Raw genomic sequence first — 27897 nt, forward strand, 5'->3', positions numbered from 1 at the left:
GCTCTAAACAACTCAGAAAAGAAAGAGTAAAAAGTTTAATTCGTAATTGTTTATTTTTTTACTTGTAAGGGCAAGCTGCAAGTATGAAGTCGACTATCTCCGTCTTTGTTTTGACGAGCTGGACGGCTCTTGCGAGTACGTCTGTTTTGCGGTCTCCAGCTGGTGTCTGACCTTCGTAATTGCGCATGTTCTTGAGAGCTCCAACTGTAAATGGCTGTAGATGAAGAGTCTCTCAGACTGCTTGAGGTAGTCGTTTCTGTCTTTGACCGAATCTGTGGTACGAGTCGAATCGGTCGATTTGAGGGAAGAGACTGAAAGCCTGTCGTCTTCCATTGGAGCTGTAGCATACTCTTTGCGTAAGCGGTTCAGACCTTCTTCGAAGTCTTGGTCTCTCTTCGATTGAGATTGAGATTGGAATTGCCGGGGTGGAGCTTGCTGGAACATCCATGGGTTGGGGAAGGAAGGCATAGGTTGAGGAGGGTAGTTCGGGAAGCCTTGTGGTGGGTAGTAACCTTGAGGTGGAAATTGGTAGTAATTCGGAGGTACTTGCTGGAACTGAGGTTGCTGAGGAGACTGTTGTGGTTCTTTAGGTTCCTCTGGTTTGGGAATGGACTCGGTTGGTGGGACGTTGGACATTCGTTTGTGGCTTAACCGTCGGACCACAACGATAAAAATCTCTGCTACTAGCAGTACTTTTACTGACAGTAGCAGTACTTTTACTGACAGAAGCAGTACTTTATCGTCGAAAACCCTCTCAAATTTTCCTTTTTACTGCTACTAGCAGTACTTTTACTGACAGTAGCAGTACTTTTTCTGACAGTAGCAGTACTTTTTCTGACAGTAGCAGTACTTTTACTGACAGTAGCAATGGTCGAGGTCGAACCTACCGACGAGGCAATTTACCTAATTGAACTTAACGAGCTTGTTAAAGACTTCCTCAGGCAGAATGTAAAAGGCAAGCTTGTTAACGGTTGGATAACGGGAAGGGCTGCCTTGAATCTCGAGACTTCGACTGGAATTCCAATTCAAATACCAGACGGGACAGCCTTCGACGACATAAAGCAAGCAAAGAAGGAAGCCATTATAAAGTTCTTTGCCAAGCGTCCTTGGATACTACTTCCAAACAGAGAGAACCCTTTCCCAAGAATGAACCAAATTCTCAAGGGTCTCCTTCACTTCTCTGGTCAGCCGTTCTACATAACCTGTGAAGGCGACATTCAGCCAGTTCAGTAAACATCTCATTTTAACTCACTTTTTTTATGTTTTTACTCACACTCGTACTCACCAGGTATGAGTACAACTATTTCAACTGTGAACCTTGTATTGACCGGTCTTCCTGTAAATGCAAGTTCGGTCAATACACAGTTTATGGTGGCAAGAAGGACAGTGGGGAATGTTATTCTGACATCTGTTGTTGCGCTCGAGAGAGAATTGAAATTCCAGACCCAACTCCAACAAGAACTCTCAAGTTGCCAAAGACTCATGTGAAGAAGAAGTCATATAACAAAGCACTTATAGCCATATACATGGCACGTTTAGAGTAAAAACATTTTTTTCATTTTTTGAATGAAGCAAGTTAAATTCGTCCCACACCAATCTCAATGGACCGATGAAGAGTTTCAAGCCATGGTTGAAGGCGTTGAGAACGACATAGACGGCGAACTTGAAGGAGCTCAAACCACAATTGCAACCAAAATTGCACAAGTCAAAGAAGAGATAGCTCCACTTAAAGCTACCAAAGCTACTCTTGACCTCATGGATACTTACCGTTTAGAAGTAAAGAGTGGAATAAGACAATTAAAATTGAAACTTCTAAACTACGAAGCTATACTCCAAAAGTTAGCAGAAATGAGAAGACTTTACCAGAGCTACTTACATGTAAGGGACTTACCTTCAAGCAGTCCGACCAAAGATGAATTTTCTGACATTGTCCCAATTTTGTCCGAAAGTCAGCTCAGATGTTTTGAACTGCTCCCAACATATCCAGAATATGAAAATTTGCCTGAACTCTTTTGGTTCCTCAAAAAACGTTTTTTGGTTCTCATGTTCGAAACTTTTATCGGAAGAGACAACAAACGTTCAGAAGAAGAGCAAGATATTATTTTAAACTTGTTGTATGACTTAACTGTCATAACCAGCTTTTTGAAGTAAAACCGTCATTCTCAAACCACTTCATTTTTTCGATGTCCGAACAAGCACCGAAGCCGAACACAATGGCAGATGTCCTTTCAAGGTTGCCAGACAAGCGCCCAATTCAAATTCAAATTGCCCAATTGAAAGCTCATCTGACAAACACCATTAAGACTCTCCAAAGTAGTCTTATGACAGAGATGACCAATCTCAAAGCCGATGTCCTCATGAACCAAGCTTCCAATGAGAAATCCTGAACGATTTCTCAGAAATCGTTGCGCAATTACGAGAGAGAGAACCGAGACCTTGCCAGACTCATCTACCGTTTCTTCGAAGAGATAGACGCCATCTGGAAGGTACTCGGAAAGGACAGAACATGCAACACCGTACTTCGTGAGTACCAAATTGAAGGAGGAATTGTCGAGGAAGAAGAGGAAGAAGAGGAAGAAGAGAAACACGAAGAAGAGGAGCTTGGGCAACCCTTTTGCCGATGACGGTTACGAAATTTCCCAACCCTACCCATACCAATCCGCAACAAGGAGACAGGCAAGGTTCTTACCCCAGTCCTCAACAACTTGGGACACTTGAACCTTAACCTTCGGAATCGCGGTTCAATCTCCATGGGCAAGCTTGTCGCAATTCAATGGGTTCCAAATCCAGACAAGAAGACGAAGGTCAGACACATTGACGGTGACAAGCTCAACAACCGTAAGGAGAACCTCGAGTGGTTCTAAGAGTAAAAAAATTATTTTAGGGGGAAACCCAAGTAAATTTAAGTTTTTATTTTTTGGTATTCGTACCAATTTGGAATGTGAAGACCACATCCCAACCTCTGTACGTGAGTCTTGGGTCCACGTCTAAGACCCTTCTGTAGCAATTCCAAGCCCGAGCAAATTCAATTGTCAACCACTCGTCTCCTCTGTAGTCTTCAATCCATTCTTTGAAGAGACGGTCGAGTTCGGGCTTGGAATATCTCTTGCCTGGGTCCGAGACCAACATTTGGTTGAACTGGACGAAGCGCTCAGGGATGTAACGCCATTAAAAAAATGTCACTTTTTTAAAAATAAATTTTTATTTCATGCAATGTTTAACTATTTCACCATCTTCTTTAACACCCCAGTACTTACGCTTGGAGAGGACATGAACTTCGGTGAAAATTTTGTCCAATTTGAATTGACCCATCTTTCACCGACTAAACCCATTTCAATGAGTTTGTTATAGCCTTCTTCGTTCGTCATGAGTGCGTCAATGTTCTCATAGTAAACCTTGACTTTCGATTTGACTTCGGAGAAGAATTTGTTGTACTCGTCAAGGACTGCTTTTGCGAACTGAGGGTAAGACCAATGTTCGACAATATGTTTTAATGTGGTTACTAAGCCACTTTGACCTTGAGTGAATTCGTACTTCAAAACAAAAGGAGAAAACCTTTCAACAAAGTTGTCGACCTTCTCATAATGTTTACTCTTCATCTCTTGAGGTTTCTTAATGGAATATCCCATGTCGAATTCATAAGCAATTTGAGTGTCATTGCAAGTTTGGGGTTTGAAGCTTTCCTAATATCATACAGTTGTTGTATGACTTTTCCAACTGTATAGTTCCTTCCCGGGAACTCACCATCTTCGTTTGGAATTCCAGTCGGAATATATTGGACAAACTCATGTATGCAGCGTTAAGGTCGACATAGTATATCTTTTCATCTGAGTCGAACTTGTCGCAACCAATTGGTCCAGTTTGTGGAATTCAAGTGAGTCTCTTATCTTCTGAGAAACTTCTCCTGTTATCTATAAACATCGTCGAAGCAACCTGTTTCATATAAAACCTTCTGAACCTAACTCAGATGCTCTCCAATACAATTTGACGTCAATTGGATGTCTCAATGGAAGTTTGTTTATAGCATCTTGAAGTTCTTGCAACCTCATTGGAAGTTCTTCTGGTTCAGGTTTGGTATCCGAACATACCAACCCCTTGTGGAACTGTGTACTTCTTTTGTACTAGAACTTTGTCTGGAACAACTTTTGGTCTTGCTAACAATGAAAAGTTTGTTTCGTCTTTTGGTACAAAAGTTTCTGTCAGCTTGTCATCTGGAATTGGTTCAACAAACCTTTCTCGAAAAGAATGTTTACAGCTCTGACAATGTTGCACTTACTTTTACCAAAGAATGGGTTTGTAAGACTTTCGTTCAACATGAAGTGGTTGTGGACAATTACAATCTTCAACCATGGTAAGTCTTTGTCAACAACATAGTCGTCATGTGAAGAACCTTTAGCTGTAGGTATGTTGACTCGGATATTGACATTTGCCAACGGTGCAATTTTTTGCCAATTGACCTCTGAGAATGTACCTTGTCTTCACACATGACTCAAGATACTTCATCTTCTCATCTGTAACAAGACCAGAGTTCCTGAGACATGTAAGAATGCAAGGTTCATTGACAATTGTTTCAATTGAATTGTAAATTCCATCCTTGTCAAGTCAATGTCAGACTTATTTATGAACGGGAAGTATCCAGCATGTTTGTCTGACTGCTTGAGGGTTAGGTTGGTCCATTCGAACTTGACACTTGCAATTCCTTCAATTGCATTCAAAATGTCTGAGTCGGAGTCAACCATTTGTTCTCTCTTTGTAGTCTTGAAAGCGTCAAGAAGTTTTGCGGCTGTTTGTTCATTGCCATGTGCATAGTAAATGTGACCATCCAAATCTGTTATGGTCAATCTGAGATTGTGTCCTTTCTTATTTCCGTCTTGTAATGGCAGCAAGTACTCCCATGAAGCCTTCTTTGTTCTTTCCTTCGTCAAAGTTTACTGTAAAGGTTCGACCAGATGTAATTTGACTTCTAACTTCACGATACTTTTCATATGCATATCTTGTTCTTTCCATGGGAGCATGTGCGTCTTCACCTTTTCCTTTTTTCCTTCTCAAAGGATGCAATTGTTCGTCATGTTTCCAGTAGAATCTGGCAAAGCCGTCGTGTCCTTCAACTTGAGGTTCACTAACATCGAAAGGCATGTCCATAAGACGTTCTTCTTCTAACCTCTCTAGTCTGTTTGGATAATTGGCACGTGCTGTTTCCAAATCCATTTCGTAGCGAAGACCAGACAATTTGTCATAGACTTTTATGGGTCTTCCCTTCCTATATTTAAATTCTTCGAAACTCTCCAACCATATCTTTGTAACTCTGCTTTTATTCTAGCAGACTTTCTATCCATTCTATATGGGGCATTTTTATAAAAATAAAAAAATATTTTTTTCTTTACTTTACATAACCGCCTGCTGCCATAAGTCTTTGACGCCAACCCATACCAGCTAATGAAGGTTGACTTGGTTTAGTTTGGAAACTAAACTTTGGTTTTGGTTTATCTTCAGTTTTTGGTTTTTCTTCTTCTATCGGTTTTTTCGTCACTTTTCGGTTTCCTCTGACTTTTACTTCACTTGCAGGAACAGTTGTGTCGTCAACATCTTCATAAATATCATATGCCATTTGTTTTGTTTTCCTTTCAACTTTTTGTGTTTGTTGTAAAGTTTAGAATATTTCGACTCTAAGTCAATGAGATGTTCTATAATGAACTGTTGGTCAGTGAAGTAAACTTTTCCATCTGTTGTCTCGAAAGCTCCTTCAGACTTCAATATTTTATTTGTGAGAGTCTGTTTCTTTTTTTGAGATACTAGCCGTTCCATTTCTATGAAAAGTGACTTTATAGTTAGGGTTTGTATTTCCAGACCTGGCACTTTCTATTATTGAATTTTTCTCTTCATCTGTAAGTTCTTTGACAGGTTTTTGACAATGGTTCTGAACTTTTTGTTTGTGGTGTCAAATCTACCGTTTCAACTTCTTCGGTCATTTCATCTCAGTAAAAAATTTTATTTGGTTTTTTTCAACTGTTGTTGTGTGGAGTGGGATGGTTCCTTTAATAATATCATTCAGTTTCACATGCTGAGCCTGACTATATGGTATCGGTTTAAATGCTGGAAGCCGACAAATACATCTTGAACTCATTTGTCTCAATGCTGCATTGTTCATTTCATCTCAATAAAAACTTTACATTCCCCACGTTTGAGGCGGTTGAGGTTGGTTATTGTTTACCCACTGTTGTGCATGGTTATATCCTCTGTTAAAGAATCTTTCACCTTGGTCCATATAGTGTCCTGCTTGGTTATAGTAGTCATTTGCTTTGTTATAATAGTTTCCTGCTTGTCTTCCTACATTGTCCATCCATCCTTGAACTTTTCCTCTTGTTTCAGGATTTGGAATAAGATTTGTTGCATCTCGTGCTACATCCCAACCTTTCTGTACAGTTTGTATAATAGGTTGTGCTTTCTCTTTAAGTATACCTAATGTACTCAAAATCTTCCTTCCAATTCCAAATGCACCTCTGGCTATTGTTCCCACTGCGGGTAAAAATCTGGATGCAACTCTGCTAATGCGCCAAATAAACCCATTTCTTATAGGGTAAAAAATGACGAATCCGAACAAGGACCCCTATGTTCTAAAGCGACAAAGAAAGCACTCATGATAAAATCTTTAGTTCAACACCAAATGCTTGGTTTATGGATATCTTGGAAAACATTCCGAGGTATAGAGAAGATGGACCACCATACTGGTTAATATTTGTTGGTCAAAACACAGATACTGTGAAGCCATACCATTACAGTCCAAAGCTATTTTAGATATCTTAGCAGCTTTGACAATATTCGTTGACAAAATACCATCCAACAAAACTGACATCTGACTGTGAAAGTTCTTTCAAATCAGATGATGTAAAAAACTATCTGCGTTCAAAAAATGTAACCAATATTTCATTGTCGACCAAAAACCATTCTGCTCTTGGTGTCATTGACGGTTGTATAAAAATGTTAAGAGACTTAAACCAACCACAAGGTGGTGAAGCAAATGAAATGTCATATGACGACAAGTATAGACACTTCTCCAGGCAAAGATGAGACAAGTTTTAAATATTTACAATAACCGTAAACAAAAAGGTTTGGGAAACCACTCCCCCGAAGAAATGAAAACAACCCTGACTTAGAGAAAGACTATATATTTAATAATTTAGTCAAAAGAGACAAACAAGAAAGAATGTCGGGCTTCAAACTTCAGAAAGGTGACAAAGTAAAAATAGAAATACCTAAACGCGACATATGAAAATACTATTGACTATGACAACATGGGAACTCGACAGTACTCACATTCGTGTTCGTAAAAATAGAAAAGTATACAGAGAATATTATGAAGTTTTAGGCAAACATGGCAAAATGTACACACTGCAAGCAGAAGATAAAACTACTATTGTCAGACTCGTTTCAAACTTGTCAAAGTTCAAGGTGTATACTTTCAAAGACAGTTCCTAACAAATATAAGACAACTCCTGACGAATATGCTAAAGAAGTTGAAAATGACGACTAAGCAATTCTATACCATGCGTAAACTGTCATGTAAGGTGGCATGTATTCTTTACTTTGTCCCGTTGTTTGCGGTATATCCTGAAACGAAATGTGTATGGTTTCCTTCTCCCTGTGTCATCCAGTAACAATTTATAGCAAACTTAACGTCGTCTTTAACATCATATCCTTTACCTTTTTGTCATTCCTGACCATCCAATATCTATGCTTATGCCAACCTGCTTGAGATGTACTTAAATCTATTAATGACTGTGTGCAGGTAAATTTTTCACCTGAATCGTTTTACTTCCACCTGTTTCCTTTGAAGAGTTTGCACAATACAAAAACCTGTCGACTATTTGTTCCCATGCACCAACACCAAACATTACTTGAGGACCTCTTGCATCCATAGATGTATAAATAGAACCTACTGGGTTCATTAAATCAAACATATGAGATATTATAGGATTGTCTCCTTTGAACTTAAAATATAGTGCAACTATTTCAGGTTTCTTCTGGTTTGTGTCAGAATATTTTTTATAATATAATCTTATGTTTTCAGGGTAGGTAAAATCTTGACTATAATATTTATTTCTGTCATCTGTTAATAATATACTATTCTCGTTTTTTCTATTGCATTATATCTTTTATATCTATAATAATCTAAATATAATGTTAGCTTTTGTTCATCTACATGTGGTGTTCTGTCGTCATCTCCATAGTCATAATAATGTGGTGCGGAGCTGGGTCAGGCAATGTCATATCTGCCATTTCATAAACTCTTAAATATTTCTTTTGTTCGTCTCCATATAAGTTTAAGTAGCAGTTGTTGTCTAATGGAACTTTAACTTGTGTACCATCATTCTTTTTATAGCTTACATACATTTCATTGTTATTTTTCGGAATGAGTTTATACCGTGTACCATTTTCTAAGGACTGTACCAACTGCCATCTAAAATATTTATTTTCTTCATTGACAGAAAAGTCACCAACAATAGTTTCAATATTTTTTGTTCCTATCAAACTTTGGTATATTTCATTGACATATGTTTTATCTGCTTTCTTTTCAAGGCTAACGTTTAAGTCTGTTATTTCAGAAGATGTATGTGTATGTCCAATGTCACTTTTCCTGTTTAAGGTTTCTTGTAAGTTTGTAATATTTGCAATGGTATGTGTATGTCCAATGTCACTTTTCCTGTTTAAGGTTTCTTGTAAGTTTGTAATATTTGCAATGGTATGTGTATGTCCAATGTCACTTTTCCTGTTTAAGGTTTCTTGTAAGTTTGTAATATCAGATATAGAATGTGTATGTCCAACGGCACTTTAGTTAGTATACATATCATGTGTACGGAGGCACTGCGAGCCTCCTTACCCATTATATGTGAATTTGACACTTTACAAAACCGTTAGCGTATATTTTACAATACAAACACAAACACCAACTTAACCTTAAATATTTATAAAGCCGCCAACCACTTCACCTCACTAACGTTTTCACAAACGACTTCACTACTGTAAAAATAAACGTTCTCACTTACAAAAGTATTGCAACTCTTCCCATTGCTGTGCTTCACACAATAGTTCATATTCTTCAGTATCGCTGCTGTCGCTCCAATCGTCAGAGTCAAAGTCACTGTCAAAATAAATGTTAGTAAGTTTTGACAAAGCTAATGAAACACGCTTACCGTTTGTATCGTATGCTTGTATAAACTTTCCATTCTTCATTCCTTCATAAACGCTCAAACTAACTTTACCCTTTCTCCCTCGTATCTGATAGAATGTATTTTCACGAGGAACGAAGAACAAATTCTTGAACTCATGACCGTTGTAGTTTGTTATCTCAATAGTTTTCGTCATTTATATAAAAATAAAATAAAAAATAATTTTAAAAAAATAAACTTAAAAATTAATGATATCACCACCCTCACACATATGAAAACATAGCACAAAAATAAATTTAGGTGAAGTGGTGAAATCTCACCTCTTTTTTCACCTCTTTTTTCACCCTGTTGAATTCATTGCTTTATAACTCTCTTCCTTTCTCCAACTCTTCTAACTTCTTCTTAAGTTCAGCAATGTTGTCCTCATGAAGTTTAATCTTTCTCAAAATTCCTTCTTTATCTAATGGTTGCTTTATCTTTCTAAACTGAACTCTACCATCCTTCATAGTATGAATGTAAAAACCTTCTGGAATAGTTCCTGATTTAATGTATTCTACCAAAAACTTTTGTTTCATTGCTTCAGTGACTTTAGTCGTCATTTCAATCAATAAAAATTTTAATATTAAATAAAAATAACGTTATTTTTTCAGTAAGGAAACGCAGGAGTTTTACGATTTATTTGAGGAGTAGGTTCTGGTTTAAATGTTGGAGTCGGTTTAGGAGTTGACTTTTGAACAGGAGTTTGTACTTCCATAGGTTCAGGAGTCATTGAAGGTTTGCTTGTGAAGGCGTTGGTTTTGACGTTGGTTTTGGCGAAGGTGTTGGAGTTTGTTTAACTTCAGCTACTTCAGTATTATTTACAACATTTGCTTTATTTCTTTTCAACATCATAACTGCTCCTGCTGTAGCTAGCAAACCTAGTGGGAGACCATATCTTATATAAGGACTTGACCAAATGCTATTTTTGACAGGAGCTGGTGGAACACCTAACCTTGGTGAGACTGCTCTTTGCCATTGTGCAGCTCGTAAGAAATATTCAATAGGTGCTCCATAATCGTTTGGTAAAGTTTGTTTCATAGATGGTGAAGGTTCACGAGAGCTTGATGAAGAACTCATTTATAAGCTTTAAAATAAACGTTCATCCTTTATTCCTCACTGTCGTCCGCAGCTAAGTTATAGTCATCTAATCTTATTATTGGGATTCCATTAGCACGCACCTGAATGGCAAAGCAACAATCCCTCATAAATCCAATAAGTGGCTTTGGTACATTTTCAGTTGCTAGTTCAATAGGTCCTTTAACAAACAATTTGTATGTTATTGGAGCAGTAGATGTTTGACCTTGCTGGAAGCAAAAGTCCACTTCAGTTGGAAAACCACATAAGAAATGTGTGTTGTCATAGCTATCCCATTTATGTTCCACACTACCATCATCCACCAATGACCTCATAACATCTTCATTAAATCCTATCATATCATTGTTTGTATTGCAAGCGTTCGCAACCATTTCATAAAATACAGGTCCATATGATTTTTCAGGTTCTGCAGGCATATTTCCATAAGCTCCCATGGAAAGCTGAAGATTTTTTAAACTTAGGGTTCTCAAAATTAACATAATAGTTGTCTTTCTTTCTAAATAGTGCCCAAATACTTTTAACATTAATAGGCGTATAAGCTGCTGTAAATGTTGCACTTGAACTATCTGTATTCTTTGAGAATGAACCGTCCATAGGAATCCAATCCATAACTTTAACAGGAAAACATAAAGCCTCGTTTGTATAATGTTCTACAAGTTCTGTATAAATGTTAGGGTCTAAAGAGAATGACTTTGGATGAATGAAACATTCATTAAAATCCATCTTTGTTCGAAATAGTTGCTGGGTTACAGTTGTAATAGTAACTGTTCCACTAGCTTCTATTGCCTTCGTTATCATAGTGAATGGTTCATTCCATGGAACAAATTTATTTGTCGGTGGATTTGAATCTGAAGCAAATGCAACTTTAAGAGTTGGATTGAAAGCAATGATATCATTTACAGATATAGATGTGCATTGTAAGGCGTCGCTACTGAACTTTACTTTAAGCTGAATGTTTCCTGCAAAAGCTGGAATAAATCGAATAGCTTCTAATGGTAAAAACTTTCTAACAGGAATTCTTAAACGAAGCTTAAAATCAAATGATTTTCCTGCTGTAATTGGACCACTAACAATTTGTCCTGTTCTGCATGTTCCCGAATGACTCCATACATCTTCATGTCGAGTCTTTGAGAAAACATCTACTTTCTTTATTTGTTCGGTAGTTTGTGAGTTTGAAGTTATATATGCTTCTTCTCTTGCGTTGTCTTGAGAATATACGATACGACCATTTGCAAGGATTTGATATCCAGCAACTGCATAGAAAGCGTCATCGAAACCAATCCAAAATCCTGGTGGGTTTGTTTTATTGGAACCTGAACCAATTTCTTTATCTACAATAAATTGACCTTCCATTTTATACGTAATGAATGTATTGTAAAGGTCCAACATATTTCACCAGGAGGTGAGAGATTGAATGTTACCCATGTGTTATCTTTAGCAGTTCCAGGTTGTGATGGAATCTTTGCGTCAGAATATTTTCTATTAGTGTCACCAATTTGAACTGCATTGTCTATGATATCGAAATATGAGCGAATCTGATGAATATGCTCTGCTGGAGTAAATTCGTTTAGCTGTTCGTTCTGCATGTATTTACTTCAGATAAAAATATCTATTTACTTCATTATTCTCACTCTTCTTCTTGGCATTCGTGGTGGAAGTTGTTTCTTGACATTTTCAATGAACTGTACATTCTCTTTTGTCTCAACTTCTTTCACTGGTGGGTCAGGGTTCTTTGACTCGGTTTGCTTTTCGATGAAATTCACGAACTTTGCAATAAGCTCTTGGTTCGTTATTGAAAGAACATCTGGCTTCTTTTCTTCTGGTTCTATTGACTTTTCAGTTTGAATAGAAGGTTTTATATGGGCTTCGTGGACTTCACCCTTGCCATGCACCTTAATGTTGTCGCTTTCTGCATTCGCTAATGGAACCTTTCTTTTTCTTACGTATATTTTACCATCTTTACTCTGACTTACGTAATAGAAAGGATGTTGTATTCCTCTTGCGTCATTTAATATAATAGACTCTCGCTCTGATTTTGACAAGCTCATTTTACATCGGTTAAAGTTTTAATTTTATTTTTTATCTGCAGTCAAATGACTCAGACAAGCCCTACGGACAAGACCCAAGGGGTCATAGATGTTGAAGCATTGAAGAAAGAAATTCGTGAGCAAATTTTATCCGAACTGAAGGAACAAAAGCCAGAGAGACCAAAGAGAAAACTTAGTGAAAAACAACTTGCTGCATTAGCTGCTGGAAGACAAAAGAACCCACGTTTGCTGGCGAAGAAAGCTAGAGAAGAAGCTGAAGCAAAAGCTAAAGAAGCTGAAGCAAAGAAAGAGTAAATGGTTTATTTTTATCGAACTAAATGTATAGACAAATACCTTTATCTGTTGCGTTCAGTAGTGAAAACCCTGACGTCAAAATAAAGGGGAACAGAGTAACGTTTAAGTTTCCAACAGACTGGATTGTGAACATAAATGAAGAGAAGTACATTGGCATAACATCTATGTATATAACACGTGCTTTCAGAAAGGTTGACTTTATACTTCAAGTCGAGATAGAAAATGACGAACAGTCTTTAAGCGCCCAAAACATTCACATATACAAATACTTTAAAGACGATACAACATTGTTGCAATGTATGATTTCATTTAATGAGATGTTCGAGAAAAAGTTCAACATTGAAGTACAAACTTTACAGCCTTTACGTGAGTTTCTTGCACAACTGAAAGAAGAAGGTAGTCAGCCACAACTTATAGACTTTCATTATGAATTTAATGAAAATGAAGATGGAACACATGACTGTCAGTTTGTTGTATTCTCACCATTCAATGAAGTCGCTAAAGAGAAAGAAAATCCATTACGTATAAGATTTCAAATTTCTGAACCAAGTGATGATTTCAAGAATGTTTTCAATTATGATGCAATGCTTCCGAGGAAAAATGAATTTTCAAAGATTGTAACACCTGGCATTTGGGATAGAAAGCAAGCTATATTATATTCAAACTTAAGTAATGGAGTTGAAAATGAGTTCATTGGTCATACAAGAAATTCACCATTACCAAATCCTAAATACTATAAATTAACTGGCTTCAATCGTGAGTTTTGGATAGACATGTACTCAACTCACGACCATAAATGTCCAGTGTTCTTGCCTCCAGATGGGAAGGACTGTCTCTACATTGAAGCACAACTCTTAAACTCTACCATCGCAGTATTGTAAAATCTACGCTAGCTTTATTTTTATCACGAATGACCTCATTGCTGACAAAAATAAATGACCTCATTCATGACCTCATTGCTGACCTCATTCATGACCTCATTCATGACCTCATTCATGACCTCATTGCTGACAAAAATAAATGACCTCAGAACTTCAACTTACGAATAAAGCTTGTTTTAGTCGTTATTGAGAAGTTAAACTTTTCAGCAAAGCAAGGACTAGAAGACTTACATAAGTCAAATCCAATCTCTTGACCGTCATAAAGTGCTTTATATAACTTCATAACACTGAACTCAGAGTCTTTGTCAAATTTTCCTTGCGGAACCATTAAACCTTTATCTTCATCATAGAAACACTGAACAGAGTCAGGAAACATTTCATTAGCGGTTAAAGCAATAACATCTTGCTTCACGCCTTTCATTCTGCAGTGAAATGCAACTTCATTTAAATCATTCGTGAGTAAGTCTATGTAAGTCTTCTTTCCACAAAATATTGACTTGTATGCTAAACTTTGTTTATCTTTTGTGATTTCTGCAAAGTCGCTATGAAATTGACCAAGGTTTTTACCAATGAGAACTCTTCCATAACGTTTCTCAAACTCTTCAGCTAAACGAGGGATATCTTCATTGTAGAGATGCATACTGTCGGTATCGCTATAAAAGATGTCCATTCCTAAGTCCTCAGCAGTACAGAATACTTCACACATTATTCTCTTCGACATAGACAGAATGTTAACACCAAGTGGACAGAAGTTAAAGTGTCTGCAAATGCTTTTCGTTAGCTTGAAAATAGTTTTATCTGAACCATCCAAACCTTCGAACTTCACTATATGGTTGTAGTTTCTGATGGTATATCTTATAGCATCTTTGTCATCTACTATGGTTATTTTTGACTCAATAGGAGATAGAATAGTTTTGTCATAAATACTGTTCAGAATGAGCTTTATATTTTCTTGCAAAGGATTTCCTTCTTTCTTATACTTTAACCTTAACTCAAACAACTTCTTTACTTCATCTCTTATTCTAATATCTCTGTTTCCATCGTAATAGTATCCTTGCAACACTTCACATTTGACACCTTGATATTTTATGAGGTCTTGTAATGTTATATGGTCAACATACATTAAACAGCAAGTGTTTGAACTTCTGGGAACGTTAAGTTCTGGATTTAGTTCAGGGTCACAAACTATTAAAGGAAAGTGTCTATGTATTCCAATCTCTGTTATCTTAATGAGAACAAAGAAGCCAGACATAAACTTTTCACCAATGGGTTCCTTTTGGTCGTCATCGAATAAATGTCTCATGAGATACTCTGTGCTTAGCATCTCATCCTTCATAACCTTTGGAATTCCTTCTAAAGTATAAAGTCTTGCTATAGCTGATGGATATAATGAAACAGCGTCGAAGTCAGCAATGAGTTTCTTTTTCGCTCTTTTGTTTCATGTTATCTGACAACATACATCTTCCACCTTGAATGCATCTCGAAATAAATTCTCTTGGTTTATTTGAGAGGTCATATAAATTTCCATTCGGGAAGTACACTCTGTTCTCAAATAATTTGTTAGCAATTGAACAAATACTAACGTAGTCATAAACGTTTAAATCAAATTCTTTTAATATGTCATTGCGGAACTTAACAAAACCTTCTCTTAAAATTCTTACATCTTGTTTGCAATAAAATGTGCTATACTTTTCTAAATCGAAATGGTTTTCATCTATTCTGCAACCTTTGATGGAATCTATGTTTTTCATGAATGTATCTGCATCCTTGACAAACTTACATGCTTCAGAAATGACACCAGTTCTGTTGTCATTTGCTAACAAAACACTGCTGTAGTAGTGTATGGAAATACTTCTTTCGGTCCTGTTTGTAAGTTAAACATAGCAGGAAATAGTTTAAGCTTCTTATTTTATACACTGTAAGAGTCTTTTATAATAATTGCCCTTCTTTATATAAGCAGTTATTTGCATTGTTCGTGAACCTTTAATGATGGGAGTTCCTTTTACTTCTGTCATGTTCTTAGATGAAGTTTATATCATAACTGAGGTTATGGAAATATATTAAACTCTTGTCAGGAAGTCGTTCCAAAAATTCTGTTGCACAATTCTGACCCCAAATGCTTTCACTCACTGAACCATCTTCACTGTCGTAACATATGTTAAAAGCTTTATGAAAGCCATCGGTACTGCACTCAAAGTCAGCAAAGAAAACATGCTCAGGAATGAACTTGCACTTATTTTTATTTACTTCTTTTGACTCGGCTTTCTTCTTCAGTTGTACACAATACTTTGGAGCATATGTCAAATCTTTAAATGGTGCAAGGTTCTGTTTATATAAGTTCAGTCGTATATGTGAAAAGTTCTCCATAAGAAATAGGTTCGAAATATTTGCACTCCCACAATGTTTTCATAACATCCCATAACGGTGTTGTTCTATCATAACGAACTACATATTTATCTTCTTCTCTTTGTATAAATCTTCATCTGTTTCTCAATGTTCATTCCACCACAAGCTTTGAGAATTTCTTTGTAATTTCTGACGAAATATGTTGTCATTGGTAATCTTTCATTTAGCATGTAGTGGTCTTCAACAAGAAGTAAGTCAATAGTTCGAACAGTTTTCACATTCTTTTGGTATATATCTCTTTATTTCATTATGTCTTGAGTCATTGAAATAACCAATGGTAACATTAAATGCTATACCTGTTGCGTCAGAAATTTCTTGTACTTTACTTTGAGGAAAGTCTCTAACACGAATGACTTCTCTCATGTGGTCAATAGTTTCTTCATTTACTCCAGCCTGAATGCAAGCATAAACGAAGCAGTTATCTTCTGTCATAAGTGTTGCAGTTCTTTTGTTCAGTTCATTGAAGATTTGGTAGCGTTCAAGATTTATAGGTTAATGTGCAAAGATACTTCCAGAACTGACCGCTTCTCTTCTATAAAACTTCTTTCACCATTATCTTTCCAAAAGCTTTCTATAAGTGCTGGGTTTCCTGTTTGCTTAAGAGTTCCAAAATGGCTTTCTGGTCATTTGTCAGTGTGCTTTCATCTCTTATATGGTCTCTTTTTGGTTTGCCTTTCTTTACATCTGACATCGTTAAGCCTTCATATTCTGTTAAATCATACATCTTTATTTCAGTAAGATTCTTTATGTTTGTCAAGAAGAAAGTCATAGTGCATTTCAACAATACCTGCGGCATTTGCTTCTATCTCTGATATAAAGTTCTCCTTCAAGAGCTGATGTAGTAATGTTCCAATATTATTGAGGTTTAACGTAGAACATTCATACTTTCCACCAAGTTTATAACATACCATCCATCTTTGTTGGGAGTTTATTTTAATCTTCTCTAAGAGTCTTATGAAAACCTTACCGAAATGTTTGTGTAAATATTCTCTGTTTGGTTCATCTAAAGCTTCGATGTTAAAGTCAATGAGTCTATTGCCTGACTTCACATTTCTCTTCCTATTCTCTTCATCTTTCTTTAACCATCTCTCACCTTCTTTGGTTTTGTCGTCAATGGAACGAATGACATCGCTAGCTTTGCGAACTTGTTCTATAGCACTTTTAAACATCTCTCTTCTCTGTTGTTTCAGTGTGTCGTCTCTTCTTCTTGTTTCACCAACGTTTGCATTTGTTATGTTTTCAAACATTTCTCTTCTTACTTCATGAGGTACTGAACGTCTATGATATAAGTCAATAGCAACGTCATTTAAAGGAAATGCTCTTGTATGGACTTCGTCCTCGCCACGTTGCGGCTTTATGAACTCATGAATTCTATCATAAACTTATTGCACCATTATAGTCATTGAGGATGTCAGCGAGTGCTTTTTTGTTGTTGCGTAATGCTTTGCAACATCTATATTAGCTTCTGTAAGAAGTTGTTTTATTTCCAAGTGTTCTAACTTAGACAACTTTCCGATACATCTTTAGTAGGAAATAAAAAAATATTTTTTTGAAAAAATTAGATTAGATTTTTTTAAGTTATTTTTCAAAATAATTTAATATTTTTATTTTAATGAAACACATGCAAGATTGCAAGTTCTTTTCATACAATGCTCTCGCTACTGCCATCAAGAATGAGTTCAATAATGCTTCAAATGTTAATGTTATCTTTAACAAGAAGTTTGTGAAAGAATCTAAGTTTGGTCAGTATGTCAGACCATTAGCTATCGTCATTGACCGCAAACGTTATACTTCACAAGAGTTAGCAGTAGTTTTGAAACAAAAGAGTTTCTTCGTGAATGTCAAAGATACTCATTATACTGTTATAAAGAACTCTAATATTGACTTCTTCAGTATTACTTTAAATCTTTCCGAACAGAAAGAATATAAGAAGGGTGAAACATCTGTGAAATATTATCCTTCATCTCTGAAGACAATAACGAACAAAGATGTTATACAAAAGTTCTTACCAAAGGTTGAAGAAGCTTCTATTGACATTGACGAAGGAAGTGAAATGGTTGAAGAAATAGACCCTGAAGCTATTTAAGCAAAAATATATTTTGGTTAGTCTTCATATGGATATTTTACAACAATTCCCCAATGTATAAACTTTTCATACGCTTTTTCATAAGCTTTATATACCTTCAGAAATTTTGCATAATCTTTAGAAGCATTTAGATATTGTTTAAATGCTTTGTATGTCTTCAGAAATTTTGCATAATCTTTTACATGTTGTTCGTTCTCTTCTTCTGTCATGAGTTCCGAATATTCTAAATTCATGTTCTTTCATATGAGATAAAATTTTATAAAAAAAATAAAATTAGCTTAGATTTTTTTATTCTTCCTCTTTGAAGTTATCGAAATATTCTGTTATTTTTTCCTTCAGTAATGTTAAGTCTTCTTTGAATGTAAGTATTGTGCAACCTTTGATGTCATAGTGTGTTTGAGGAAGAGTATTTTTGACAATTTCCTTTATTTGCTCATTCGGTGTCATTGAAATCGGTAAGTTTTCACGATAGAACCAGTTTCTGTCAGATTTATATATTTTAGCTAAGTCATAAAAGCTCTTGTTGTTTCTTCTGACTAAATGCAACATAACCATATCTTTATCTTCTTCTTTCTCCAACTCTTCAGTATATATCATATACTTATAACTCTTTTCCTTTCCTTTTGGTACTGAACGCGGTATTCTTTTCTGTATGCTTTTGTCTTTGGATTCAATGACTTCATCTTTTGCTTGAAGTTTCTTTTCCATCTCTCCACGTTCTGCTTTATATAGTTCATCTAACATCATGAAAATATAACAAGCATAACGAGGTGAAGCCCACATTGCTACAGCATTTACTAAAAGTCTATGAACATAATATCCTTTCAAACCAGGAGCCAAATTCTTGCGATTTTCGTACGGAATCTCTTCTCTCGGTTTTCCGAGGGAAGCAATCATATGAGGAAATTCTTCTAAAAGTTCTTTTGTCTGTTGGTTTTCAAACCAATGATATGCTTGCTTTGTAGAACGAAGAGCATTCATTATATTTTGCATTTGGTACATGTCATCTTTGACCGAACGAATGAGGCGAAGTTGTTTGTAGTTAGTATACATATCAAGGGTACTGAGGCACTGCGCGCCTCCTTACCCATTATATGTGAATTTGACACTTTACAAAACCGTTAACATATATTTTACAACACTAACGAATTCACTAACGTTTTCACAAACGACTTCACTAATGTAAAAATAAACGTTCTCACTTACAGGTATAAACTATGACAGTGAATTTGACACTTTACAAAACCGTTAACGTATATTTTACAACACCAACGAATTCACTAATGTTTTCACAAACGACTTCACTACTGTAAAAAATAAACGTTCTCACTTACAAAAGTATTGCAACTCTTCCCATTGCTGTGCTTCACACAATAGTTCATATTCTTCAGTATCGCTGCTGTCGCTCCAATCGTCAGAGTCAAAGTCACTGTCAAAATAAATGTTAGTAAGTTTTGACAAAGCTAATGAAACACGCTTACCGTTTGTATCGTATGCTTGTATAAACTTTCCATTCTTCATTCCTTCATAAACGCTCAAACTAACTTTACCCTTTCTCCCTCGTATCTGATAGAATGTATTTTCACGAGGAACGAAGAACAAATTCTTGAACTCATGACCGTTGTAGTTTGTTATCTCAATAGTTTTCGTCATTTATATAAAAATAAAATAAAAAATAATTTTAAAAAAATAAACTTAAAAATTAATGATATCACCACCCTCACACATATGAAAACATAGCACAAAAATAAATTTAGGTGAAGTGGTGAGATCTCACCTCTTTTTTCACCTCTTTTTTCACCCTGTTGAATTCATTGCTTTATAACTCTCTTCCTTTCTCCAACTCTTCTAACTTCTTCCTAAGTTTAGCAATGTTGTCCTCATGAAGTTTAATCTTTCTCAAAATTCCTTCTTTATCTAATGGTTGCTTTATCTTTCTAAACTGAACTCTACCATCCTTCATAGTATGAATGTAAAAACCTTCTGGAATAGTTCCTGATTTAATGTATTCTACCAAAAACTTTTGTTTCATTGCTTCAGTGACTTTATTTGTCATTTCAATCAAAAAAAATTTTAATATTAAATAAAAATAACGTTATTTTTTCAGTAAGGAAACGCAGGAGTTTTACGATTTATTTGAGGAGTAGGTTCTGGTTTAAATGTTGGAGTCGGTTTAGGAGTTGACTTTTGAACAGGAGTTTGTACTTCCATAGGTTCAGGAGTCATTGAAGGCGTTGGTTTTGGCGAAGGTGTCGGAGTTTGTTTAACTTCAGCTACTTCAGTATTATTTACAACATTTGCTTTATTTCTTTTCAACATCATTACTGCTCCTGCTGTAGCTAGCAAACCTAGTGGGAGACCATATCTTATATAAGGACTTGACCAAATGCTATTTTTGACAGGAGCTGGTGGAACACCTAACCTTGGTGAGACTGCTCTTTGCCATTGTGCAGCTCGTAAGAAATATTCAATAGGTGCTCCATAATCGTTTGGTAAAGTTTGTTTCATAGATGGTGAAGGTTCACGAGAGCTTGATGAAGAACTCATTTATAAGCTTTAAAAATAAACGTTCATCCTTTATTCCTCACTGTCGTCAGCTGCTAAGTTATAGTCATCTAATCTTATTATTGGTATGCCTGACTGTCTTACTTGTATGGCAAAGCAACAATCCCTCATAAATCCAATAAGTGGCTTTGGTACGTTTTCAGTTGCTAGTTCAATAGGTCCTTTAACAGACAATTTGTATGTTATTGGAGCAGTAGATGTTTGACCTTGCTGGAAGCAAAAGTCCACTTCAGTTGGAAAACCACATAAGAAATGTGTGTTGTCATAGCTATCCCATTTATGTTCCACACTACCATCATCCACCAATGACCTCATAACATCTTCATTAAATCCTATCATATCATTGTTTGTATTGCAGGCGTTCGCAACCATTTCATAAAATACAGGTCCATATGATTTTTCAGGTTCTGCAGGCATATTTCCATAAGCTCCCATGGAAAGCTGAAGATATTTAAACTTAGGGTTCTCAAAATTAACATAATAGTTGTCTTTCTTTCTAAATAGTGCCCAAATACTTTTAACATTAATAGGCGTATAAGCTGCTGTAAATGTTGCACTTGAACTATCTGTATTCTTTGAGAATGAACCGTCCATAGGAATCCAATCCATAACTTTAACAGGAAAACATAAAGCCTCGTTTGTATAATGTTCTACAAGTTCTGTATAAATGTTAGGGTCTAAAGAGAATGACTTTGGATGAATGAAACATTCATTAAAATCCATCTTTGTTCGAAATAGTTGCTGGGTTACAGTTGTAATAGTAACTGTTCCACTAGCTTCTATTGCCTTCGTTATCATAGTGAATGGTTCATTCCATGGAACAAATTTATTTGTCGGTGGATTTGAATCTGAAGCAAATGCAACTTTAAGAGTTGGATTGAAAGCAATGATATCATTTACAGATATAGATGTGCATTGTAAGGCGTCGCTACTGAACTTTACTTTAAGCTGAATGTTTCCTGCAAAAGCTGGAATAAATCGAATAGCTTCTAATGGTAAAAACTTTCTAACAGGAATTCTTAAACGAAGCTTAAAATCAAATGATTTTCCTGCTGTAATTGGACCACTAACAATTTGTCCTGTTCTGCATGTTCCCGAATGACTCCATACATCTTCATGTCGAGTCTTTGAGAAAACATCTACTTTCTTTATTTGTTCGGTAGTTTGTGAGTTTGAAGTTATATATGCTTCTTCTCTTGCGTTGTCTTGAGAATATACGATACGACCATTTGCAAGGATTTGATATCCAGCAACTGCATAGAAAGCGTCATCGAAACCAATCCAAAATCCTGGTGGGTTTGTTTTATTGGAACCTGAACCAATTTCTTTATCTACAATAAATTGACCTTCCATTTTATACGTAATGAATGTATTGTAAAGGTCCAACATATTTTCACCAGGAGGTGAGAGATTGAATGTTACCCATGTGTTATCTTTAGCAGTTCCAGGTTGTGATGGAATCTTTGCGTCAGAATATTTTCTATTAGTGTCACCAATTTGAACTGCATTGTCTATGATATCGAAATATGAGCGAATCTGATGAATATGCTCTGCTGGAGTAAATTCGTTTAGCTGTTCGTTCTGCATGTATTTACTTCAGATAAAAATATCTATTTACTTCATTATTCTCACTCTTCTTCTTGGCATTCGTGGTGGAAGTTGTTTCTTGACATTTTCAATGAACTGTACATTCTCTTTTGTCTCAACTTCTTTCACTGGCGGGTCAGGGTTCTTTGACTCGGTTTGTTTTTCAATGAAATTCACGAACTTTGCAATAAGCTCTTGGTTCGTTATTGAAAGTACATCTGGCTTCTTTTCTTCTGGTTCTTTTGGTGGCTCAGTTTGAACAGAAGGTTTTATATGGGCTTCGTGGACTTCACCCTTGCCATGCACCTTAATGTTGTCGCTTTCTGCATTCGCTAATGGAACCTTTCTTTTTCCTACATATATTTTACCATCTTTACTCTGACTTACGTAATAGAAAGGATGTTGTATTCCTCCGGCGTCATTTAATATAATAGACTCTCGTTCTGATTTTGACAAGCTCATTTTACATCGGTTAAAGTTTTAATTTTGTTTTTTATCTGCAGTCAAATGACTCAGACAAGCCCTACGGACAAGACCCAAGGGGTCATAGATGTTGAAGCATTGAATGTTTGCATAAGTATTGCTACAGTTAAATGGTAATGTCTGACTTTAGTTATGATGTTAGCTAATGGTGAGTCTGCTTTTGACACTAAACCTTTTCCGGCGAAGTCGTCACAAACGAGCAGAGTGTTTGAAGGATACTTTTTGAAGGGGTATTTTAAAAGTTTTGATAGAATGTAGTTTGTAAGTCGTTTCATATCGTAAACTCCTGAGTATTGACGTAAGTGGTGTTTGTCAATAATTCTTTCCATCTCCTCAGAAGTCTTTTGCATTCCTGACTGTATGAACTCTACGATGGCATAATATTTCCTCTTACGTCGAATGTAACGTTGAAGAAATTCAATGAGTTCACTGTCTGGAACTTTAACGACAGAGGCTTGAACTTTTGACATAAATGTTTTCGCTGTTGAATCCATAGAGTCTGAAGTTGCTGATATAATGATTTGGTCATAGTAAGAGTCGTTTCCTAAACGCTCTGTTATGAGTATATGACGAATGAGGTTAAATGTCTTACCTGAACCCATCTTTCCACAATAGAAATACACACCATTTGAACAGAATTCATAATCTTTGCTGAAAGGAAGAATAAGAGAAGAGTTAAGTTTGTCTGTAGTTTCATTCATGTCTTCATCTACATCATGTATTAAATGCTTCATTTTATCTCCATTAAAAATGCAAGTCAGAAATATTCAGAACATAGCACCGAGTCTAACTGACAAGAGTATAAAGATATACTATGAACACGTTATGATGAAACCAACCAAAATTCAAGAAAGTCAGTATACTTATGAATATCCAAGACACTGGGTAGAGTATGTAGGAGGTGAGAAAGCTATTGAAATCAGACAGGTTCGAAGTATTCCAGCAGGAAGAACAATATTATTGAAGAACTTTAATGTTTTGAGATATAATGATGAAACAAAGAAGCAAGATAGTTTTCCTGTTGCTGTGTATGTGAACCTAGACACAGGAGATGACATGAAAGTTTTTAACACAAAGCTTCAAACGGTAGTGAGAGAACAACTTACTGCGGAAGGACATCCATTACCTTCAGAAGTTACCATAGCATATAATTTTGAAACAAACTCAATAGATTTTAAAGTCGTCTCTGCAAAGAAGTCAGGTTTTACATTTAATGAAGCAGATGTATATTCGAATGAAAACTTCAAAGCTATTGCATGGTTAGATAATGACGATTGCTTTAAGAAAATATTTAAATTCAGTGACTCAAAGATGTCAATAGATGACCTTCGTGGAATGTTACCATCGACGTTTACAGTTGAAGGTTCAGCAGGATTGCTTACAAGATTGTCAATTGGTGACATTTGGTCTCGTGAGAACATTGTTATAAAATCCAGTATAAGTGAATTTGCTGAAGAATCTATATTATGTCTTTCAAACTATATGTATTCGCCGCCAAAGCATTATAGTATAACAAACTTTGTCAGTAAGTTTAACATAAGACTTGTCGAACCTTCTTCAATGAAAGATGTTGTGCTACCTAAAGATGGAAAGGATGGACTCATTATTGAGATGATTTTAATAGCATATTAAATGAGCTTGTTCTTGAAGGTCATTCATAATGAAATAACTGTTGTAGAAGATGTTAGCAATTGTTCAGACATTTTGAAGCGTATAGATGATATAAGAAAGAAGTTAGATAGACTGCAAAGCGGTGAGGACGAAGCCCGTGAGAACGCGTATGTTTCATTGACTTTCTCCAGTAACGAGAACTTTTATGAGATAATATTGAAGAGAGATGATTTTAATATGGGGTAAATGGTAGTTTGGGCAGCTTTAGGCGCAATGGGAACAAAAGCATTAGCATTTGGAGCAAAAGCACTTGGAGCTTATGACGCAGTAAATAAAATGAGTGGAGGAAGGGTTTCAAAGACATTAGATGCAAATAAAGGAAAGATTGGAGGCTGGGTTGCAAAGAAGTTAAGATTAAATAAAATAGGGCTCATAAATAAAGCATCCAATTTGGTTGCGACTGAGTCAGAAAATGCTTTAGGAAAGGACGATGAGTTTGCAAAACACGCAAAAGACTTTAATGACCAGATGAAAGGTGAAACAATGCATTTAAATAGAGTCGATGGAACTAAAGAAAATGTTTCTTCTCCACCAGTAGTTCTTCCGTATGGTCCCTATGGAATGTATGGAAACCCTTACGAAAGACCATTTGACCCATTGACTGGTGGAAGTAACTGGTATCATTACGGCCGAAGAAGAAAGACAGTCAAGTTGGAGACAGACGTGAAGAAAGCAACTAAAAAGAAACCAAGGAAGAGAGTTATAAAGCAATGAATTCAACGGGGTGAAAAACCGGGTGAAAAAAGAGGTGAGATTTCACCACTTCACCTAAATTTATTTTTGTGCTATGTTTTCATATGTGTGAAGGTAGTAATATCATTTATTTTTAAGTTTATTTTTTATTTTATTTTTATATAAATGACGAAAACTATTGAGATAACAAACTACAACGGTCATGAGTTCAAGAATTTGTTCTTCGTTCCTCGTGAAAATACATTCTATCAGATACGAGGGAGAAAGGGTAAAGTTAGTTTGAGCGTTTATGAAGGAATGAAGAATGGAAAGTTTATACAAGCATACGATACAAACGGTAAGCGTGTTTCATTAGCTTTGTCAAAACTTACTAACATTTATTTTGACAGTGACTTTGACTCTGACGATTGGAGCGACAGCAGCGATACTGAGAATATGAACTATTGTGTGAAGCACAGCAATGGGAAGAGTTGCAATACTTTTGTAAGTGAGAACGTTTATTTTTTACAGTAGTGAAGTCGTTTGTGAAAACGTTAGTGAGGTGAAGTGGTTGGCGGTTTTGTAAATATTTAAGGTTAAGTTAGTGTTGTCGTTTGTGTTGTAAAATATACGTTAACGGTTTTGTAAAGTGTCAAATTCACATATAATGGGTAAGGAGGCTCGCAGTGCCTCCGTACACATGATATGTATACTAACTACTTTTCCTGTTTAAGGTTTCTTGTAAGTTTGTAATATTTGCAATGGTATGTGTATGTCCAACGTCACTTTTCCTGTTTAAGGTTTCTTGTAAGTTTGTAATATCAGATATAGAATGTGTATGTCCAACGGCACTTTCCTGTTTAAGGTTTCTTGTAAGTTTGTAATATCAGATATAGAATGTGTATGTCCAACGGCACTTTTCCTGTTTAAGGTTTCTTGTAAGTTTGTAATATCAGATATAGAATGTGTATGAGTCTTATCTGCTTTTGTCTCTAATGTTTCCTTAAGACTTGGTATTTGGTTAATATAATGTATATGAGTCTTTTTAGAATATTCGTTTTCAGCTCTTGTCACTTCACTTGACATTTTATTGTCAACATATGTTTTGTCTGCTAGTTCAGGATGAGTATGTTCTTTTGTTGCATAAGCATTGTTAGCTCTTTCTTCTTCTTTTGCTATTGCATCGTCTACATATTCTTTGTCAGCTTTGTTGTCAACATCTGCTTTCAAAAGAAGTTCATTTATAGGTTTCTCGTTTAAAGTTCCTTTTGTTGGATTTATACAGACAGTATTGTTCTTATTGTCTTGAAATAAAAACTCATCTGTCATTGGGTTGATTGTCAGTTTTAAGTCACCCCCTTTCAATGACTCAGATATCTTAGAATAGTTTGAAAAGTTTGTTGTGTTCTTATTTAGAGCTTGCATAATGAGTTGTCGGTTGTGTTGTATTTCTCTCATAGACGCTGTTTCATTTGACATTTTTATTATAGATAAAATATGCTTCCAATAGAAAAAGAAAATTCTAGAGTTGCTACAACTAAACCATTAGATGAACTTTTTACTAATGTCGGTCAAAAGTTTGAGACAGATACCGTAAAGCATGAAGGCTATCGTTTTGACTACCCATTAAGATGGTTAAGAGACCCATCTGTCACAAAAGCTATTGGCTTTCGAAGAATAAAGTTTGTGTCTGTAGAAGATAAAAGTTTTCCATTTATTGTAAGGTTTCATATAGATTATACATCTGAAGGGCAACGAAAAATGTGGGAAGAAATTGGGCTAATACAAGTTGACCTCTCATCTTCTCTACAGGCTGCATTAAAAAATATAGAAGATAAAATAAATTCATGTTATGCAAAATATGCTGATGAATATGCGAATACCAATAGCACACTTTATGTGAGAATTGTATATGACAAACAAAATTCACAAGTGTCATTTCAAATCTACGAAGACAATCCAAAGAAAGACGAACAAATATATACAGAATTCACTGCAATGTCATGGTATTATTTGCAAAGAATGTTAAATCAGAAAGTTGAACCTCCTTTAGCAAATATCTACAGTCGATATGCAAGAGATGAACCATATTTATTTAAAGATGTTTTCGACCCAGATGCTATTATTGTTCATGCTTCATTTTCTGGCGCCCAAAACTCTTTCTTATGCTTGGCAAATGACTTTTACGAAAAACCTACAAAGTTATACGAACCACCAAGTGGAAGTATTTCAGACTTTCAAGTATGGTTTACTACAGATGGAAGAAAAAGAATAATTCCATTATACCATGCGTTTTACTTAGAACTTAGTTTCATATACAACTACTATCGAACGGTAAAAATATAATTTTTTAATACGGTTGAGGTGTTGGATTTGGTTGCCAACTAGACTGTGGTGCAGGTTCAGGCTGTTGTATAACAGGAGCTTGCTCTTCTGGTTCAGGGTCTTTAGGTATAATACCAACAAACTGACCTACTCTTTTACCAATATTTTTGACACCGTTCCATACTCCTCTTCCGACAGATTTTTATTCCATTCCATATACCTCTTCCAACTCTTCTGAAAAGTTTCCAATACTACTGAAGAAACCCATTTACTACGTGTAAAAATCTAATGTCCGCCTAGTCTCTTACGTTTCCTGTTGAGTTCCATAGCATTCTTTAACTGGAGCTCATAAATTCTGTTTCTCCTCTGGTAGAAAACATATTCTGGGTCAACTCCTGTGTCGCATCATCTGCATAAAGTTGTTTATATCCACTTCAGGGTTTGTATAAAACTCTTTCCATTCATATTTGCATACCATGGTGGCAACCTAACGCAGCGTCATTTGACATGGCAGTTTGCATTGTACATCTGTGGCACTTGACCATAGTTTTGCCATTGCAGTTTTGTATTCTAACTTC

The 27897-nt window shown here is 35.8% G+C and overlaps 20 protein-coding genes and 4 pseudogenes across 24 annotated transcripts, besides 3 other annotated features; 8 read left to right on the plus strand and 16 right to left on the minus strand.

The window, feature by feature from the left end:
* Positions 1-7605: part of a mobile genetic element that runs on past the window's edge.
* On the minus strand, positions 59-276 carry TVAGG3_0443610 (annotated as a pseudogene). Its single transcript has one exon. A coding segment is annotated over exon 1 (218 nt).
* On the minus strand, positions 282-636 carry TVAGG3_0443620 (uncharacterized protein; the record flags this gene model as incomplete). Its single annotated transcript, XM_001296358.2, has 1 exon — positions 282-636. A coding segment is annotated over one exon (355 nt), but the record flags the coding sequence as incomplete, so codon positions are not given.
* TVAGG3_0443630 (uncharacterized protein) lies at positions 1260-1544 on the plus strand (the record flags this gene model as incomplete). Its single annotated transcript, XM_051234303.1, has 1 exon — positions 1260-1544. The coding sequence occupies one exon, from the start codon at positions 1260-1262 to the stop codon at positions 1542-1544; it is 285 nt and encodes a 94-aa protein (XP_051104033.1).
* Positions 1567-2151, plus strand: TVAGG3_0443640 (uncharacterized protein; the record flags this gene model as incomplete). Its single annotated transcript, XM_051234304.1, has 1 exon — positions 1567-2151. One exon carries the CDS (start codon positions 1567-1569, stop codon positions 2149-2151), a length of 585 nt encoding a protein of 194 aa, XP_051104034.1.
* TVAGG3_0443650 (uncharacterized protein) lies at positions 2911-3129 on the minus strand (the record flags this gene model as incomplete). Its single annotated transcript, XM_051234305.1, has 1 exon — positions 2911-3129. One exon carries the CDS (start codon positions 3127-3129, stop codon positions 2911-2913), a length of 219 nt encoding a protein of 72 aa, XP_051104035.1.
* On the minus strand, positions 3202-3599 carry TVAGG3_0443660 (annotated as a pseudogene). Its single transcript has one exon. A coding segment is annotated over exon 1 (398 nt).
* Positions 7606-8831: 1226 nt separating the features above from the next.
* Positions 8832-19054: a mobile genetic element.
* On the minus strand, positions 9037-9363 carry TVAGG3_0443680 (uncharacterized protein; the record flags this gene model as incomplete). Its single annotated transcript, XM_051234306.1, has 1 exon — positions 9037-9363. One exon carries the CDS (start codon positions 9361-9363, stop codon positions 9037-9039), a length of 327 nt encoding a protein of 108 aa, XP_051104036.1.
* TVAGG3_0443690 lies at positions 9926-10283 on the minus strand (annotated as a pseudogene). The gene has a single exon. A coding segment is annotated over exon 1 (358 nt).
* TVAGG3_0443700 (uncharacterized protein) lies at positions 11915-12349 on the minus strand (the record flags this gene model as incomplete). The annotated part of the gene is made up of 1 exon (XM_051234307.1): positions 11915-12349. One exon carries the CDS (start codon positions 12347-12349, stop codon positions 11915-11917), a length of 435 nt encoding a protein of 144 aa, XP_051104037.1.
* Positions 12395-12643, plus strand: TVAGG3_0443710 (uncharacterized protein; the record flags this gene model as incomplete). The annotated part of the gene is made up of 1 exon (XM_051234308.1): positions 12395-12643. The coding sequence occupies one exon, from the start codon at positions 12395-12397 to the stop codon at positions 12641-12643; it is 249 nt and encodes an 82-aa protein (XP_051104038.1).
* TVAGG3_0443720 (uncharacterized protein) lies at positions 12961-13524 on the plus strand (the record flags this gene model as incomplete). The annotated part of the gene is made up of 1 exon (XM_051234309.1): positions 12961-13524. One exon carries the CDS (start codon positions 12961-12963, stop codon positions 13522-13524), a length of 564 nt encoding a protein of 187 aa, XP_051104039.1.
* TVAGG3_0443730 (organellar and viral DNA polymerase type B) lies at positions 13670-14245 on the minus strand (the record flags this gene model as incomplete). Its single annotated transcript, XM_051234310.1, has 1 exon — positions 13670-14245. One exon carries the CDS (start codon positions 14243-14245, stop codon positions 13670-13672), a length of 576 nt encoding a protein of 191 aa, XP_051104040.1.
* On the minus strand, positions 16076-16362 carry TVAGG3_0443740 (annotated as a pseudogene). Its single transcript has one exon. A coding segment is annotated over exon 1 (287 nt).
* On the plus strand, positions 17543-18016 carry TVAGG3_0443750 (uncharacterized protein; the record flags this gene model as incomplete). Its single annotated transcript, XM_051234311.1, has 1 exon — positions 17543-18016. One exon carries the CDS (start codon positions 17543-17545, stop codon positions 18014-18016), a length of 474 nt encoding a protein of 157 aa, XP_051104041.1.
* Positions 19055-19056: 2 nt separating the features above from the next.
* Positions 19057-25712: a mobile genetic element.
* On the minus strand, positions 19343-19669 carry TVAGG3_0443770 (uncharacterized protein; the record flags this gene model as incomplete). The annotated part of the gene is made up of 1 exon (XM_051234312.1): positions 19343-19669. The coding sequence occupies one exon, from the start codon at positions 19667-19669 to the stop codon at positions 19343-19345; it is 327 nt and encodes a 108-aa protein (XP_051104042.1).
* On the minus strand, positions 20120-20563 carry TVAGG3_0443780 (uncharacterized protein; the record flags this gene model as incomplete). Its single annotated transcript, XM_051234313.1, has 1 exon — positions 20120-20563. The coding sequence occupies one exon, from the start codon at positions 20561-20563 to the stop codon at positions 20120-20122; it is 444 nt and encodes a 147-aa protein (XP_051104043.1).
* On the minus strand, positions 20594-21016 carry TVAGG3_0443790 (uncharacterized protein; the record flags this gene model as incomplete). Its single annotated transcript, XM_051234314.1, has 1 exon — positions 20594-21016. The coding sequence occupies one exon, from the start codon at positions 21014-21016 to the stop codon at positions 20594-20596; it is 423 nt and encodes a 140-aa protein (XP_051104044.1).
* Positions 21482-22168, minus strand: TVAGG3_0443800 (uncharacterized protein; the record flags this gene model as incomplete). The annotated part of the gene is made up of 1 exon (XM_051234315.1): positions 21482-22168. A coding segment is annotated over one exon (687 nt), but the record flags the coding sequence as incomplete, so codon positions are not given.
* TVAGG3_0443810 (uncharacterized protein) lies at positions 22196-22630 on the minus strand (the record flags this gene model as incomplete). Its single annotated transcript, XM_051234316.1, has 1 exon — positions 22196-22630. The coding sequence occupies one exon, from the start codon at positions 22628-22630 to the stop codon at positions 22196-22198; it is 435 nt and encodes a 144-aa protein (XP_051104046.1).
* Positions 22681-23253, minus strand: TVAGG3_0443820 (protein of unknown function, DUF4106 family; the record flags this gene model as incomplete). The annotated part of the gene is made up of 1 exon (XM_051234317.1): positions 22681-23253. One exon carries the CDS (start codon positions 23251-23253, stop codon positions 22681-22683), a length of 573 nt encoding a protein of 190 aa, XP_051104047.1.
* TVAGG3_0443830 (uncharacterized protein) lies at positions 23351-24283 on the plus strand (the record flags this gene model as incomplete). The annotated part of the gene is made up of 1 exon (XM_001308394.2): positions 23351-24283. One exon carries the CDS (start codon positions 23351-23353, stop codon positions 24281-24283), a length of 933 nt encoding a protein of 310 aa, XP_001308395.2.
* TVAGG3_0443840 (protein of unknown function, DUF4107 family) lies at positions 24509-25036 on the plus strand (the record flags this gene model as incomplete). Its single annotated transcript, XM_001308395.1, has 1 exon — positions 24509-25036. The coding sequence occupies one exon, from the start codon at positions 24509-24511 to the stop codon at positions 25034-25036; it is 528 nt and encodes a 175-aa protein (XP_001308396.1).
* Positions 25713-25789: 77 nt separating the features above from the next.
* TVAGG3_0443850 (phage tail repeat-like family) lies at positions 25790-26419 on the minus strand (the record flags this gene model as incomplete). Its single annotated transcript, XM_051234318.1, has 1 exon — positions 25790-26419. The coding sequence occupies one exon, from the start codon at positions 26417-26419 to the stop codon at positions 25790-25792; it is 630 nt and encodes a 209-aa protein (XP_051104048.1).
* Positions 26420-26491: 72 nt separating this feature from the next.
* Positions 26492-27340, plus strand: TVAGG3_0443860 (uncharacterized protein; the record flags this gene model as incomplete). The annotated part of the gene is made up of 1 exon (XM_001308397.1): positions 26492-27340. The coding sequence occupies one exon, from the start codon at positions 26492-26494 to the stop codon at positions 27338-27340; it is 849 nt and encodes a 282-aa protein (XP_001308398.1).
* Positions 27341-27897: the final 557 nt, after the last annotated feature.

Source organism: Trichomonas vaginalis, chromosome V (assembly GCF_026262505.1).
Source record: "Trichomonas vaginalis G3 chromosome V, whole genome shotgun sequence".
Classification (NCBI taxonomy): domain Eukaryota; phylum Parabasalia; order Trichomonadida; family Trichomonadidae; genus Trichomonas; species Trichomonas vaginalis.